At 47.1% G+C, this 15,581-nt stretch overlaps 1 protein-coding gene across 2 annotated transcripts in view; it reads left to right on the top strand.

The window, feature by feature from the left end:
* Positions 1-9,210, top strand: part of Net1 (neuroepithelial cell transforming 1) — a 29,255-nt gene extending 20,045 nt beyond the window's left edge. For both annotated transcript variants that reach the window (XM_032884628.1, XM_032884629.1), the window contains 9 exons: positions 3,069-3,176; positions 3,549-3,716; positions 4,048-4,110; positions 4,413-4,509; positions 4,637-4,713; positions 5,280-5,537; positions 5,866-6,036; positions 6,848-7,034; positions 7,381-9,210. In XM_032884628.1, coding sequence (XP_032740519.1) covers positions 3,069-3,176; positions 3,549-3,716; positions 4,048-4,110; positions 4,413-4,509; positions 4,637-4,713; positions 5,280-5,537; positions 5,866-6,036; positions 6,848-7,034; positions 7,381-7,781 — 1,530 coding nt within the window. In that variant the 3' untranslated portion in view covers positions 7,782-9,210. The remainder of the gene's footprint in view (positions 1-3,068; positions 3,177-3,548; positions 3,717-4,047; positions 4,111-4,412; positions 4,510-4,636; positions 4,714-5,279; positions 5,538-5,865; positions 6,037-6,847; positions 7,035-7,380) is intronic.
* The last annotated feature ends 6,371 nt before the right edge of the window (positions 9,211-15,581 follow it).

The raw sequence follows: 15,581 nt of genomic DNA, 5'->3' as shown, positions 1-15,581 counted from the left end.
AAGCATTGTCTGGGTAGAGAATGCTTCTTCATACAATTCTGTGAGTGAAATACCCAAAGGAGCTATCTCTTAGGCCATCAAGGATGTGCATTTTTGTTAGTATGAGACATGGGCTGTTTTCCTGGTCCCTTTACTTGGAGCATTCAAATAACCAGGAACGGAGTCCTGGCTTCAGAACTGGTAACACAGCCCTAATGACCTGAGTGTAAAAGAAGAGAATACTTGGTGATCAAAACTTGTCTTTATCTTTCTCAAGGAAAAAAAAACTTTTTTTATTCTTGTTTTCCTGTTTTTAAAGTTGTTGCCAAGTGAGAGATTATATATGAGCAATCCAAAAGGAATAAAAAAAAAAGTATCATGATTCAATTGACTCTACAAAATGCCCTGTAATGAATGACATCATTAGGGGAAAAAAGCTACAAAATGCTAAATTCCCCCAAGAGTTTCATCCAGCTGCTGGGTTTATCAATAAGATGCATCCCAGTAAAGCTTTAAGGTAGACTTAACTCTCTGCTTATAGATATTCTGGCAATGTCCTAGGACACAGAGTTAGTGGGGGTGAACCATGAGAAGCCCAGGGTTAGGCAGATTCATTCCCTCATGTGATGGACGCCCTGGCCAGTGAACTAAGGTAGTCTGATTAAAGATTAACTCAGCAAACAGCAGAGCCTCCTGAGCGGCTTTCCCCTTCCAAGTGAACCCTGACCCTCATCACCCTGCAGTGGACGCTCCTTGAGGGTGAGCCTCGTTAGCACTCGTTGTTTATTCTCCCAGATCTGCTGCTTGTCTTTAGGAGGGACTCTAACAGCCTTCCAGCACTCTAAGCTAATCACCCCTGCCACCATTACAGAATTAAGCTGGGCCTGGCGGGGCGGGGGCTGGGGAGGGTGTCTGAGCCTGCGGGGGAGTGTGGGGCGGGCTTTCATCACCTCCAAATATCCCTGCTGAGTCCTGTCCCGGAGAGGTGCATGTGGGTGTAACAACAGCCTTGTGATACAGATGCTCGTGTCCTTAGTACATCAGATAGCTGGGTGGTTCGCTTGGACCTGTAGAAGGACCACTTTTGCTTATAATTTTTTTTTTTTTTTTTCTTTTTCGGAGCTGGGGACCGAACCCAGGGCTTTGCGCTTCCTAGGCAAGCGCTCTACCACTGAGCTAAATCCCCAACCCCTTGCTTATAATTTACATAGCTCAAATTGTAAGCCACATTCCCAAAGATACAGATTTTGCTCCTACCTTTTTGCTGACTCTTGAGTGCCTAATCCGTTTCACTTCTCCGCCAAAAAAAAAAAAAAGTATGATCTTTTCTTCTACATCGTCTGTATCCTGAAACTGACAGTAGGCCATTTTTACCTTTTTCATTATTTGAAAAGGAGTTCCCAACGGTGGTTCTACCATGTTAGCCATTTTTGTTTGTATATTTTGGTTTGGTTTAGTTTAGTTTTTGGTTTGGTTTGGTTTTGCTTTTCTCAACTCACACTGGGTAGCCCAGGCTAGGTCAGGCTGGCCTGGAACTGTTGCCAAGCCTCGGTTTAACCTGCCAAGTGCACACACTATATTAGGTACCCTGACTTTTACTTTCTAACTCGTGGGCGGTGCACCTTTCTAAAGACCTTCAAATGGATATTAAATATTTGGTGATTTACTGGGAAGTGAAACTTGTGTTTGAACAGGGACGAGGTGCCAACCTCTGCTTCCGAACACGAGAGTCAGGCAGCTGCTCTGTGTCTAGTTCATGCTGCAAGGCTTGCTTCGTGAGGTAATTCTATCTCCATTCACAGGAGACGCTTTGTGCTGTCTTTACTAAATGGAAAGGAATGCCCCAAGCTGCCCCTGCACACGGGTGTGTCACTCAGTCTGCACAGATGTGTGCTGGAGGCACTCACACGTGCCCTCGTCAGACAGCATCTGCCATTTTACTGCGTGTCTCAGGCCTCTTGGACAGCTCATTGTGGTTTATAGTTGAAGTTTTGCTTCCCAGTTAGTTAGTTGGAGGATGGAGGGAGTGGTTTATAACTCTGTCCTTAAAGCCTCCAAAGTTTTGGATTCTCTTTGAAGTCTTCAGTCATCACCATTCCTTCCTGGTGGGTGTGTGGGTGTGTGTGCACACGCACACACAATCAGGAGCTTAAAAGCTTCCTGGGCTGTTGGACTCATTGAAGCTTCTACTTAACTTTGTCATTTTTTTCCCACTTTGTTCTTAAATTATATGAGGGTTATTTTTATTTGGTGCCCTTGCCCTTCTCTTTTAAAGTAATTTTGGTCTTGTCAGAATTTTTAGGGGAAAGCATATTTTTCTGTTACTTTTTAATTTAATGGTGATCTCTTTTTGAGATAGGGTTTCTCTATGTAATCCTGGTTTGCCTTCTGCCTTGAACTCAAAGAGATCTACGTGACTCTGTCTCCCAAGTGTTGGGATTAGAGGTGTGCACCCCCACCCAGCTTGGGTGGTCTCTAATGCAATATTAAGTTATATATCCTTCCAACCCTCATCATTTACCTCACATCTTATCACGTGCACCAAGTGCACACAGTGTGCACTCCCCTTGTGGATGCACTTGACTTGGAGTTCTTCATTTCAGGAACTGTGTGTCCTGTGTAGCTCATACCAGCTCTGTGAAGCTCTGAGATCCAAGGATGCTAAGTGCTCCTTTGCTGGGCTATTGCTGTTTTCAAAGCTGTACTGGTTCTGAGCCCTGACAGGAGAGGCCCTGGCTGTGCCATCACAAGATGTAGAGCCCGGGTTCTAGGCCTGTCAGAACCAAGGAGTCCTTTGAATCTCCCCTCTGCCCATTTCTTGACCCATTTCAGTATTGGACATGCTTAAAGGTTATTCTCCAACTGAAGTAGTTAAGGAAATACACAATACTGGGACAGAGACGAAACATTGGTTTTCTTAAGCTGTTGTTATTTGCTATTGTTCCAGTTTAGCATGAAGAACAACAATCATTTTTGTAGTTCCCTGTCTGCTACGAACATGTTTGGTAAGAGGTTTAACGTTGTCTGGGCTTGTATGAAATCGTTACACCTCAACCCATATTTATTATCATCTGGTTTTGTTTTCCCAGGAGCCAAGCAATAAAAGAGTTCGGCCCCTAGGTCGGGTCACATCCTTGGCAAACTTAATCTCTCCCGTAAGAAATGGAGCAGTCAGGCGCTTTGGTCAGACCATACAGGTGAGAGCGGGAGGGATGCATTAGGGCATGTTTTATAGACGCTGGAGATTTGTCTCCTTTGAGCTGTACAAACATGTTTGCGTTGTTAGACATGGTGTTTGGTTTGGGGATCTGAGTGGGGAATGCTTTACGGGTAGTGTTTGTACAAGCCGTGTTCATCGGATCCTGTGTCAAAGGCTCCTCCTCTCATCTACATTCCCCACAGCTAACTGGAGTTACTGAGTATTTTTACTGTTAGATTAAACTTAAATGATTGCTTTATACATTGAGAAATCTTCAGAAATGTGGCTTAATTTTTTAGGATGCATTGTTTAAATGTAGGTAATTATTGCAGCCTCCAAATCTCACCATCTCCTTGGTTTGCCTCTCTAGTCCTTTACCCTTCGTGGTGACCACAGATCTCCAGCCTCTACCCAGAAGTCATTCAGCAGGGCCACAGTCCCCACACCCACCAAGAGAAGAAGCAGTGCACTATGGTCGGAGATGCTAGACATCAGTATGAAGGAGTCCTTGACCACTCGAGAGATCAAACGACAGGAGGTACGCAGCACTCGGTTCCCAAGTACCCGAACAGTATTATTGAGTTATACTGAGAGAGAAAAAAAAGTTTTAAAATTTATATCTTGCCAGAGGAATAGGAAACTAACACGTGATTGTTTTTATTTGATTGTTTTTATTTGAGCAACTATTCCCAGCCACCCAGTCTATAACAATTCATAATGGGTGGTGGTGGTCGTCAGATTCAGCAACTCAAGCTTACTTTAGATTCCATCCTGAATTAGAATTTTCAGACCAAGTCTCTTAATTAGGCACTGCAAATGTCAATTACATGAACTTCATGTCTGACTTGTGTTGTTACTGGATGTTTTAGGCAATATATGAATTGTCCCGAGGAGAACAGGACTTAATCGAGGATCTCAAGCTCGCTAGAAAGGTCAGTAGTCGCTCACCATGTGCCAGCCTTACAGATGACGTCTCACAGCTTCTAAAGGGAGCCTCCCTAACCTTGGAAGTAGAAAGCAGCAGAGGTTTACTGATGGCTACATCTTAGGCTTGAGACTGAAACACAGCTTTTCAAGTGTGACCATTAGTAAACTTTTAGGAGTGAGCATAAATTACAGCATTTCTCCAAAAGCTGTGTCCTCGATGTGTACTTACTAGGGTGTGCTCAAGGACAGTTTGCCCAAGTGTTTCCCTTGCTCGTTCTCTGCGTGATGTGTCTCTTCCCTCTGACAGGCCTACCATGACCCCATGTTAAAGCTGTCCATCATGTCAGAAGAGGAGCTCACACATATATTTGGAGACCTGGATGCTTACATCCCCCTGCACGAAGGTCAGTTTTACCCTTCCTTTCCATTTGTCTCAAAAGCAGGAACAATCATTTTACATTAACGATGATATCACTCTGGCCAGTCCTCTCCTGTCAGTGTGTCACTGCTCTCTCTCTCTTGTGCCCTCAGATCTGTTAGCAAGAATAGGAGAAGCAACCAAGCCTGATGGGACCGTGGAACAGATCGGTCACATTCTCGTGAATTGGGTACGTGAGTAAGTCATCCTGTGTAACCAGCAGTGCTGCGGCCTACAGTGTCACTCACACCAGCCTTGTCTGCCACCAGTCTCTAAGAGCAATGAAACATTAAAGTCCAGCAAAGTTATGATGATAAGAACTTACAGTCTTGTAAAAAAAATACAGAACTGTATTGTGTTACAGATCTGCTTGCAAATAATGTCCCTGCTTCAGCAGACTGTCCATGGTGCTATGGTACTTAGCATCTGATGCAGTCTTCATGTAAATAAATGCTTGAAGACTTGCTGTATGCCAGGCCCTGTTGAAGGATTCCTGGGGACTCGGTAATGAAGGCCATTTCTGTGTTTATGACCTCAGACAAGAGAACGCGCAGGCCCACAGCATCAGGGTGTGACATATGATAGAAGCAGCACAGATAATAACGTCTTAGTGAGGCCACGAGTCCTCAGTTGAGCCAGGAGAACTCCACAGCCGGTTACACACGTGGGGTCAGGCTGTCTTTTGTGGTTTGTGCTCATGGCTTACTGTGCACCCGGTCACGTCAGGATGCGTCATGCTCTGTCTTTGCACCCCAGTTACCAGGCCTGAACGCCTACAGAGGCTACTGTAGCAACCAGCTGGCGGCCAAGGCTCTTCTGGATCAGAAGAAACAGGACCCACGAGTCCAAGACTTCCTCCAGCGCTGTCTGGAGTCTCCCTTCAGTCGAAAGCTAGATCTTTGGAGTTTCCTAGATATTCCTCGAAGTCGCCTCGTCAAGTACCCCTTGCTGTTAAAAGAAATCCTTAGACATACGCCCAAAGACCACCTCGATGTTCAGCTTCTGGAGAAAGCAGTAAGTGAACCCATAAAGGGTCTTGCAAGTTTATCATGGGTGACCTTAGAAAAGCATACAGTGGTACTTTTAAACCTCACGTCATCAAAAGACTGGGTTTTTATCTAGTTCTTTCCACTGGCTGGCAGCCCTGAACTAGTCACCCAGTATGGCTGTTCACAGGTATAGTGAAGAGACGGGCTGGGCGACTCTGAGTCCATTCGAGGTTTAGATTCTGTCCTTCTGTGTGAGGTTCGCTCAGGAGGGAGGCGGGGAGGGGGAAGGAGGATGGGCAGATCGGCAGCAGCTGCTCCATCTGGCCTTACCCTTCTGTCTTTATCATTTCTAGATTTTGATAATACAAGAAGTTCTTTCTGATATCAACTTGAAGAAAGGCGAATCCGAGTGTCAGTATTACATCGACAAACTGGAGTACCTGGATGAGAAGCAGAAGGACCCCAGGATCGAGGCGAGCAAGGTGCTGCTGTGTCATGGGGAGCTGAAGAATAAAAGTGGCCATGTGAGTTTCCACACGAACTGAAGGGAAACCACTGCTTCCCATTCCCATCTCACGTCCTGCGAATAAACAATGAGGCAGTTGTTAAAAATGAGCCTGCAGCCTGCAGCAGCAGGTTAATGCTTGTCTGTGTGACCAGCAAAGAAGACTTAAACCTCTCCACTAGCAGTCGTCCTTTCTGCTCGCGATCCGTAGGCCTGCCTGTGGCTGGCTCCCGTCTCATGAGCTCTTGCCTTGGGAATGGTGTCTGGTAGCAGGGCCAGAGGTTCCAGTACCACTCATGTTTTACAGCGGGTTAAATAAGAGCAACTTTATTTTTTTAAATATTCATTACAAAAGAACCTTCTGGAATTAAGGAGTCGGGAATGCTATTTCTGGTTTCTGTGCGCTTTCCAACAGCTCCATTTGTAAGTCGGGGTTGTTTAAGAGAAAGTTGAAATGCAGCCTATCTGATTTCTGTCACAGAGCCTAACTGTTCTGTGAAGGCTTGGACCTGTAGACACAACGGAACTGTGCCCTGTGTAGCAGCTCGCAGTGCTCCCTGTGGAAGCTGCAGTGCGCAGTCCTGCTGACGCCGGGTCTTCCGGATCCATGGCATTCACTCAGCTGTTGCCTAACGCTGGCCTGTGGCCGGACAGGAGAGAGAGAAGAGCTTTGGGTGGCCTGAGCTTCACTGCTCCATGTCAAAGCCATGAGATCACCGTTTTATGCCATTTATAAAGAACTTAGAATCTAAGTCTAATGTCAAATCTACTTCAGCAATTAAACCCCTTATTTAAGAACTTTTGGGTTTTTTTCCCCTTCATTTCTGCAGAAACTATACATTTTCTTATTTCAAGACATCTTGGTTTTGACTCGGCCCGTCACCCGAAATGAGCGCCACTCCTACCAGGTTTACCGCCAGCCCATCCCAGTACAGGAGCTGGTGCTGGAAGACCTGCAGGACGGGGATGTGCGCATGGGCGGCTCCTTCCGAGGGGCCTTCGGCAACTCAGACAAAGGTAAGGGCGCACTCTAGGGTAGTTTACTCAAGGGAGCCAGATTAGCCCGGGAGGAAAGGGGTGAAGCAGAGTGGCCACACATTTGAAGCTAACCTGGGCTTCAGAATGAGACCCCATCTTGAAAACCAACACTGAAGAGAAGAAACAAACATCCCTAAATGAGATTAGAGTCAACCCTTAGAACTTGGAAAGCAAACTGTTCCCTAGTCGTGCCTGGCACAGCATGAGTTGGTCAGGGACTCTGGCCAGCAGCTGTCTGGACAGTGTATGTCTAGTCGTAAGTGCTGGAACTCTGCTTAAGGCTTCATGACCACCTTAGTCTTGATTTCTTCTTTCCTCCCTTCAGCTAAAAATATCTTTAGAGTGCGCTTCCAGGACCCTTCTCCAGGCCAGTCCCACACACTGCAAGCCAACGATGTGTTCCACAAGCAGCAGTGGTTCAACTGCATTCGCTCGGCCATCGCCCCTTTCCAGCGGGCCGCCAGCCCCCTCGAGCTGCAGGGCTTGCCAGACCTGCACGAAGAGTGTGAGGAGAACAACCCTTCCGCTGGGAACCTCAGAGCCCAGCGACGGTCATGCGTGCTTCCTGGTGTTATGCAGGTAGACCACGAAAGTGTGCTGCAGTGTGGGAGTGTACAGACCGCGGAGGACACCAGGAACGCAAAGGCACATCGGCCTCAGCATGGCCTGCGAAGAGCAAGGGACAAGGCGCAGTCGGGTGGCAAAAAGAAAGAGACTTTGGTATGAGTGTGTGTATTCCCCGGTGGGAGCTGTTTATTTATAAATGTGTACAGTTTTCTTGTAACGGGAGCGTCGAGGGCTACTCTGTACCAGATGTAATATGTCCATGGATTGGGTCTCTCTCTCATCCTCTCCTTCTCCCTCTCCCTTCCTCCCCCCCAACCCCCACGTCCTCGTCTGCGTTGTCGTCATTGTCGTTGTTGTTAATGGCAGCTAAAGATACACAGGTTACTGTTAGAGTGAAGACTTTGAAGGGGTGTTTTCATGGATGGTGGCTTTTATCAGAAGAAATATGGCAGAGCCGGTGTCGTCCATGCTGGGTAGACCGTGACTTTCCACCAAATGCCAGTGTTTGCCAAGCTTAAACCTTGCAAATGCTGAAATTCTGTCAGCGTTCTTTGTTAAAGCTCAGGTGGAGTGCGGAATTTTAATAATGACACCTGCAGTCTACATGGGAGCGGTCTGAGTTTGAAATATTTCATATTTACAGGGAGCGCTGCCTCCTTGGAGAACAAGCGTAAAGCCTGTTGTCTTCCCCTTTTCTCAACTGGAACGGACGAACGGACACCGTGTCAGTCTCACACGGGTCTCCTCCTCCATTCATTCATTCTGCCAACTATTTAATTTTTTTTTATTGTAAAGTAGTTTTTAGTATTTGCTTTTATTTTTTTACGTTGATGCCTTTTTAAATTGGCATATCCTTGAAGTTTTTCCTCCTGATTTTGTGTGTGTGTGTGTGTGTGTGTGTGTGTGTGATATTAATTTTATCAAGTGAAACCAAGCCATATTGTTTGAGCCAATTAAGAAAAGAGCAGTTTTTACAGTGTATCATGTCAGGGTGGTAAAGTCCCACGGAATGACTTAGTGTATTCTAGACTACTGAAACCAACCACAGGAAGGGTGGGTGCAAGTTTTTGTGTTGTCTGAAAAGCAAGAGAGAAGGCAGGAGACTGGGATAGTAAAGGGAAGGGAAGAGTAACTTGTCTAAAATTGTCTGGCTGAACCAGAGGAGCGGAGCTAGGAGCAGCCTGACCTGAGGGTATGTAGGAAGTTGGAGAAGGCCAGGGGGAATGTGAACTCTGTTTGCTTTGGTTTCTCATACCTGCAAATGCTAAATTTGAGAAGAAGCCACACGGCGTGTTGGAAATTTGGTTAATTCTGGTTGGTTTTCTTCATTCAAGAAAGCTCGTGATTCGTCACTGCAAAATGTTTGCATTAGAAATGGGGTCATGCTCTTTAAAGGGGGGAGGACAGAGGCCCCATGTCAGCCCAGGGTTGTACTGGTGATCAGTTCAAGTCATTGTTAACCATTATGTGAAATATATCTCCAGTGGAACTGAAAATTGGAAAAGGCTGTAAATAAATCAATCAAATGATTTCTTTGTATAAACGAATTATACAATTAAAAAAAAAGCACACACATAATAACCCAAAACACTTCTCGCCTGGTGGTTTTTTGGGGGGCCGTCTACTGGGACATGAGGGCTTAGCTAAGGGGGGAAATAGTGCACACCTTTAATTACCCTTCTGAGATTGGTTGGTGCATAAGAAATGGCCGTAGTTTAATTCTTACAAGTCATGTGATCTTTGAAGGACGTGCTGTAATCAGAAGTCACCATTGTATTGCAGACAGCCGACCATATGGCTGTCTCCTGGATGCGGAAGTAGAGCAAATAGCAAACATCTTCATTAATGTGGCTAAATCCAGACTGGGAGGTCGGTATCTCAGCCTCCTCACTTTGAAAATTCAGATTCAGAAGTGTGCCTTACCCAGCATCGTGATCTGCAACACCAGAAAACAGGACAGTGGTCCTGTCTACCTAACGTTCCCATGCGGAGTTTAATTTCTCTCAGTGGCTTTGTTCAGCTTCCAGAGTTACAAAAGCAAGTGGTTTAGATGTGGCAATGGAGTGATGCTTGGTTTCTCGGGGGAGAAAACAGTCGTGCCGTGAGGTGAACGATCCTCAGGAGCAGCGTTTCTGTTGGGCTGTTTGGGCATCACCACCGATTTGTGATGCCTTAAAAAGTAAAAGTTCCTGGGCCTCACCTGCACCATCTCACTGTGTCCAGATGTTGGAAGGGAACAGAGTTGACCATGAATTTTTATGGTCGCATCAGGCCACTTTATTTAACTGTACAAAATGGTTTTCTAAGACAGTCTTTCTTTTAAGTAGCCCTGGCTGGCTAAGTACTCACTCTAACTCATATTGCCTTCAAGTTCATGATGGACCCTCTTGGCTCTGCCTCCCAAGTGCTAGGGTTACAGATGTGTGCCACCACACCCAGCCCACACGTAGCACCTTCTAAACTCTAGTAAAAGTCTTGGACCATTTCTCCGGGAAGAAGTGTAGCCATATGTACACATCTACACAACTTCAGAGCCTTAGGCATTCTCCAAAATCCCTCTGATCTCAAGTTCAGATCTGCCCAAGTCTGTCCTGGTAGGGTTCTGCAACCTAGAAACTAAGAATTTGTTTTTCCTGTGGGTTCTCAAAGCATCGTTCTACCTCACTTTCAAATAATTGTTTCAAATATATCATCTTCCACAGTCAAACCTGTGACTGTTAACACATTTGTGACACATTCGAGTGTTGTAGATGAAATTTTCTCCAAGATAACCTTGAAAAATAGAAATAATACTTTTCTCATTTTGTAAAACTGAATTTGAGACCCCAAGTCCTGGATTCAAAATGGTAGCTTTCTGAGTCCTGTCAAAATGTCCTCCCTCTGCTTTTATACAGAGGATGGGCTGCTTGGAGGTGATAAATGTGGATCTGAAGAGAGCCTAATTCTCTCCCTGGCCTCCTATGAGCCAGTTTGGTAACTTCCGAGAGTAGTAACTGTCATGGAGAAGACAATTTAAAAGATCTTGAAACACCTATCAGGATAAACTTACAATGAGTTACAACACTTCAAAGCCCATAGCTTCTTGAGTCTTTTAAAAATGAACTTTGGACCAAGGAAATGGCTCCGTGGATAGAGAGGCGTCTGCTACCAAGCCCAACCACCTGATGCACGTGATGGGGGAGAGAACCGACTTCCACAAGTTGTCACCTGATCTCCACACACGCGCTATGGCGGACGTGTGCTCAAACACGAATGTGCACATACATACACATACAAGAAAAGTAAATCAAAGCCTTAGTTAAACATTTTATTCCCTATTAAATATTTCAGTGGACTGATTTATTGGTTCCATAGCTGTTTAGTGAAAGAAAATAATCAAGCATCTCTCCTGCCGTTTCCTGTGCAAACCATCGCTCGGTAAGGAAGATAGGAAGGGAGGGTTGTGCCCAGCAGAAGCCTACCTCGTTAGGTGAAGATGTAACGTACCACCGTCTAGTAACCATGGATGATGGACCTCAATGTAGATCATAAATAAAGGACATGACACAGGTAAGAGGGGGCGGGGGGCGGGGGGCTGACTCTGAGGCAGAAGATGGAGGTGGGTAGGTAAGAGGGAAATGGGCAGGCTCTGGAAGACTTCAGACCCATCCAACAGTTACAGTGCCTGAACCAACCTTATTTGGAACTAAATCAAGCTCTTGAAATGAAACCGAGGGGTTTCAGTAAGACCCTGCCCTTTCCCATTTGGCTGGCTCGAGGGTCTTTCACTATCAGTCAACGAGCCTGGTAAGGTAAGGTTCCCAGTTCCCACTGGCCACTGGCGAAGACCAAACTGAAGAAACCCCAGGGTTCTGCCGCCTGTCTCCCCTCCAGACCCTGTCTTCTCCATAGCCTGTGCTGCCCTATGGTCTTTGCCAACTTTCCCTTTCATTGTGGGGTCTCCTCCCTACCCTACTCTGGTATCCAAATAGACAACCAGCAAATGGCCTAAGTGAGCCCCATCCTGGGCACAAGCCCTAAAGAACAAGCCTACTTCCTGCCTCTGCTGCCGCCACCCAGGACTCGGTGCTGCCTGTCTTCTCTTCCGTCTCCCTCAGTCCCCGCCATGTTGAGCTTTCTCAACTACACTTCCAACCCACTCGTGTCGGTGTCCCCCGACTCCTGCATCTCAACTCTCCAGCTCCCGCTAAGTGGTAACTTAACATGCCTTCCATGGCCAAAGCTTACACCTTCCATGGCCAGACCCTGGGCTGCAGTCTCCCAGCAGCTGTACTTGCTCCGCTGTGAAAAACGTTCTCGTCTTTTGTTCCTGCATATTCTCCTCAGCACCTTTTCTTAGCCCCCTTTATGAACTTATCTCCTGGCATTTGTATGCTGAAACTTAATTGCCAGTTTGATAGCACTAAAGCGGGGGAAAGGCCTTTATAAGGTGAGTCAGGTCGTTAGTTAAAAGCTCGTGGGCTCAGTTGGCAAAGGCTTCAGCTGCCAAGCTTAAAGACCTGAATTTGATCCCTGAGACCGGCGTGGCGGGAGAGAACCCACTCCCACAAGGGACATCTGCATTTATATCACAAAAGGACAGGTGTGGTGGTGTACAGTGATCTATGATGCTAGCCTAGCCTCTCTGGTGATCCCCGGGTCCCACTTTGTAAAAAGGTGGACCATTCCCGAGAGACAATGCTGGAAGCCGACTCTGGCCTACACACAGGCGCGCACAAGCAGTGCTGGGAATTCCCATATGCTCCTCTTCACGCACAGGCACAGCCTCCTCGGGCACCATGGAGGTAGGTTTGCTTTCCCTCATTGCTATACTTACTTCATTACCTAGAGGCCATGGTTTACAGGAGAGGCTACTCAGTAAAGGGCTTTGACAAGTGCGAGAATCATGTAGAGCACTGTCACTGTCCCAGAACAACCCCTTTTCTGCTTGGTCCCCTTCCCTTTCCCAACCATCACTCATCTGTTTCCTCCGTAGTTCCGTCTCTTCTTCCATACAATATGTTTGAAACCTCTCAGCAGTTTTTCCCAGTTGGCTTTGGTCTCCGGTGCCACACAATTCATGCTTCCGTGTGTGCTGTCTTACCTTGCGAGATCACTTCTCTCTAGTGCTGAATAATATTGTCTAGACGCCCTATGGCTTATACATTTACTTAATTCATTTGTACTGCGTCACAAGACTCCAGAGAACACCAATGTGCTTCTTATCACCCTGGAGTCTGTTCACGAAGTACAGTCAGATCTGATGCCTAGGCTGGTTTTCAAGATGTCTCCACATGGGATTACGTATGGGTATCCTGCCATGGCAAGAGTGACTGACGGAAGTGAACAAACCAATTCCTTCAAACTGTGTGTGCACACGCACACATGCACATGTGTATGCCTGTGTGTGCAGAGACTGGTGCTAAATGTCTTCCTTCTGTCATTCCACCTATCTTTCTGAGAAAAGATCGATTCGTTAAGCCTGAAGCTCACTGACTTGCTTGCTGGTCTGTAGGCAGAGACTGAGTGTCAGTTCTCAGCAAGAAGGTCTGAGCTTCTCCTGCTGGATATCTGGGGCACAGCCTTCGCTCTCCCATGGCTCCCAAGAGAACTCTCTGTCCAGAGGATCGGGGGCCCTGGTGCCAAACCCAGGCCAAACACAGCATTTGAAAGAACAGCAGCCGGCGGGCGCTGGATTCCGTCCATGTACAGAGATCTGCCTGGACTTGTTCTTCAAGGCAAGAGGACAGAACAACCAGGGGAGGAGAGGCAATAGATTTTCTGAGTCTCAGAACAGCACCCCATCCGGGTGAGGAGCCTTGTGACCCCCCTTTAACCTCCTCCAGTCAAATCTGACAGAAGTTAGTCTGTTCCTGGCTGACCTGTTCTCTCAACTTTTATGTCTGCTTTTGTGTCTCCTTTCTCTTCCGTGCTTGTGAGGGGAGAGGGGAGCAGACATCTCTCTGAGGCCTCAAGCACCCTTTGGGACTGGACTAGATCAGCAACTCAGGCCTCTCACACCACAGAAGGCCTACACTGTGATGTCATCGGCCATCAAGCTTCTTGTCTGTGGTTGAATGTCTCTCTCTCTTCCCACCAGGCCTCTCGGCACTCCAAACCTCATCTGTCGGTTGGATGTGACTCAGGAGGTTGGCATCAGGATCAGGCCTCCCTGCACACCTGCGAAATGAGTGCTTCGGGGCTGGAAAAGGGGCCTCTGTTATCTGACATTGTTTACTGCTGCCGAGCGTGGAGTGCGGGCCTGCTGGTCCCCATTCCTCCCCACCCAAGTCTCAGGCCTGAGCAAGTCTATCCTGGGGGACTGCCAGGGGTGAGCTCAGCACTCAGCTCCCTATGCTGGGGATATTTGGTAAAGAATAAGAGATAGAGGAGCAGCGTAAGCAAACCATGAGGGAGAAGGAAGCAGGTGAGCTTCAGACATTAGGGAAGCAGGCATGGGCTGGGCCACGGCGTGCATTTCCGTCTCCTTCTCTGTCTCGTCTCACATGTGTGGTAAGGGCCCTCAGTACACAGGTCAGAAGGAAGATGTTTACTGGAGATACTGCCCTGACAGGACATATAAGCTAAGGCAGCAAGGAAGCAGGCCACAGGGCAAGCCTTGCGAGACTCACAGATTAAACATTAGAACGAGAGCACATGTCATTTTTCCATCCAAGCAAAGGCATGTAGAAATGCATCTCTGAGGTGGCTGAAACCCAAAACAGCTTTTCAACTCTCTAGACCCAGGGGGCCTGTGGTCGCCGCGTGTTCTTTTCAGACCTCCAGTGATCCCAGCCAGCAGAGGCCTCTTCCAAAACAAAGGGAAATAATACCTGTGCCTATAAATACACACGCACGCACTCCCTCTCTGAGGGCAAGTGGGGAGGGGTCCCAAATGCTGGAACTACATTTGCCTCGAGCCAAGGAGCATGAGACAGTCATTTCCACCATGGAAACTGTTTCCGTCATCCTCCACTGTGCTAACATGACAGGCGGCAGGCCCAACACCGTGGAATCGCTCCAGGGCTTTCTGATGAACTTCTCGTTTGCCATAACAGACAAGGGCAGCTGCCTGCTTCACGGGATGAGGAATTTATTGTTTGAGATGATTCTAGAGTTAGAGATGGGTAACTCTAGCAAGGCTCGGGACAGGGTGGTAATGGTCCTATCGTTTTTCTCCTTCTGTCGCTCCAGCCTGGAAAACCATCTATGTGGTTTTCCCACCGGCCAGTGAGCTCCTGCCCATCCCTCAGCACCCAGCTGAGCCTTTCTCTCTGAAACAACATTCCCTGAGTGCTTGCTCTGCAGAGCTGGTCACTGCCTGTGCTGGTCCAGTCTCACCCTGTCATGGTCTCCATTGATCTTTCTTCTCAGGTGAGGCTTTGCTTCTACTGACCTACAAGTCTTTCTGAATCTCCAACTCCATATTTTTCCTGACGTAGCGAATGCATTCAGAGTTGCTCCCTGAACAAATGGCGAAGGCTGTATGACTTTTTAGCTGTAGCTTCAACAGGGCTTTATATCATAAATAGCAAGCTGATTAGAGACTTAACTTTTTATATCTGAGATGACCCTGCACAGCCAGCCTTCACAATGCCCCACCCCCAAGAATCCTGTATCTAGAGACGTATGCATACCCACAATGCACTGGGGCTAACACATTTGAATAAGGCCAGTAGCACATGGTGAACTGACAGTATGATTCCTGAAGCCAGATCATTAAAAAAAAAGTTGATATTCTTGTTTTAATGTTTTAATTCTCTATTTTGAAGGAAACCTTTGTGTCACCGAAAACACTCGAGCTGCCTTATAGACAGGTCTGTGTTAGGAGAAGCCAAGGCCTTTAGCAGAGAGTCCGTGAGGAGGCCCAGTCAAGCCTTGGGGCCAGTGTCACCCCATGTGCTGGTTTCTCAGCTGCTTATGGAAGCTGTTGAAATGTGTGTTGGATTGAATATGCCCAAACTAAGACAGAATGGAACC

This window comes from Rattus rattus, chromosome 14 (assembly GCF_011064425.1).
Source record: "Rattus rattus isolate New Zealand chromosome 14, Rrattus_CSIRO_v1, whole genome shotgun sequence".
Classification (NCBI taxonomy): domain Eukaryota; kingdom Metazoa; phylum Chordata; class Mammalia; order Rodentia; family Muridae; genus Rattus; species Rattus rattus.
The sequence above is the reverse complement of the archived record's forward strand: the minus strand, read 5'-3'. Positions and strand labels throughout refer to the sequence as shown.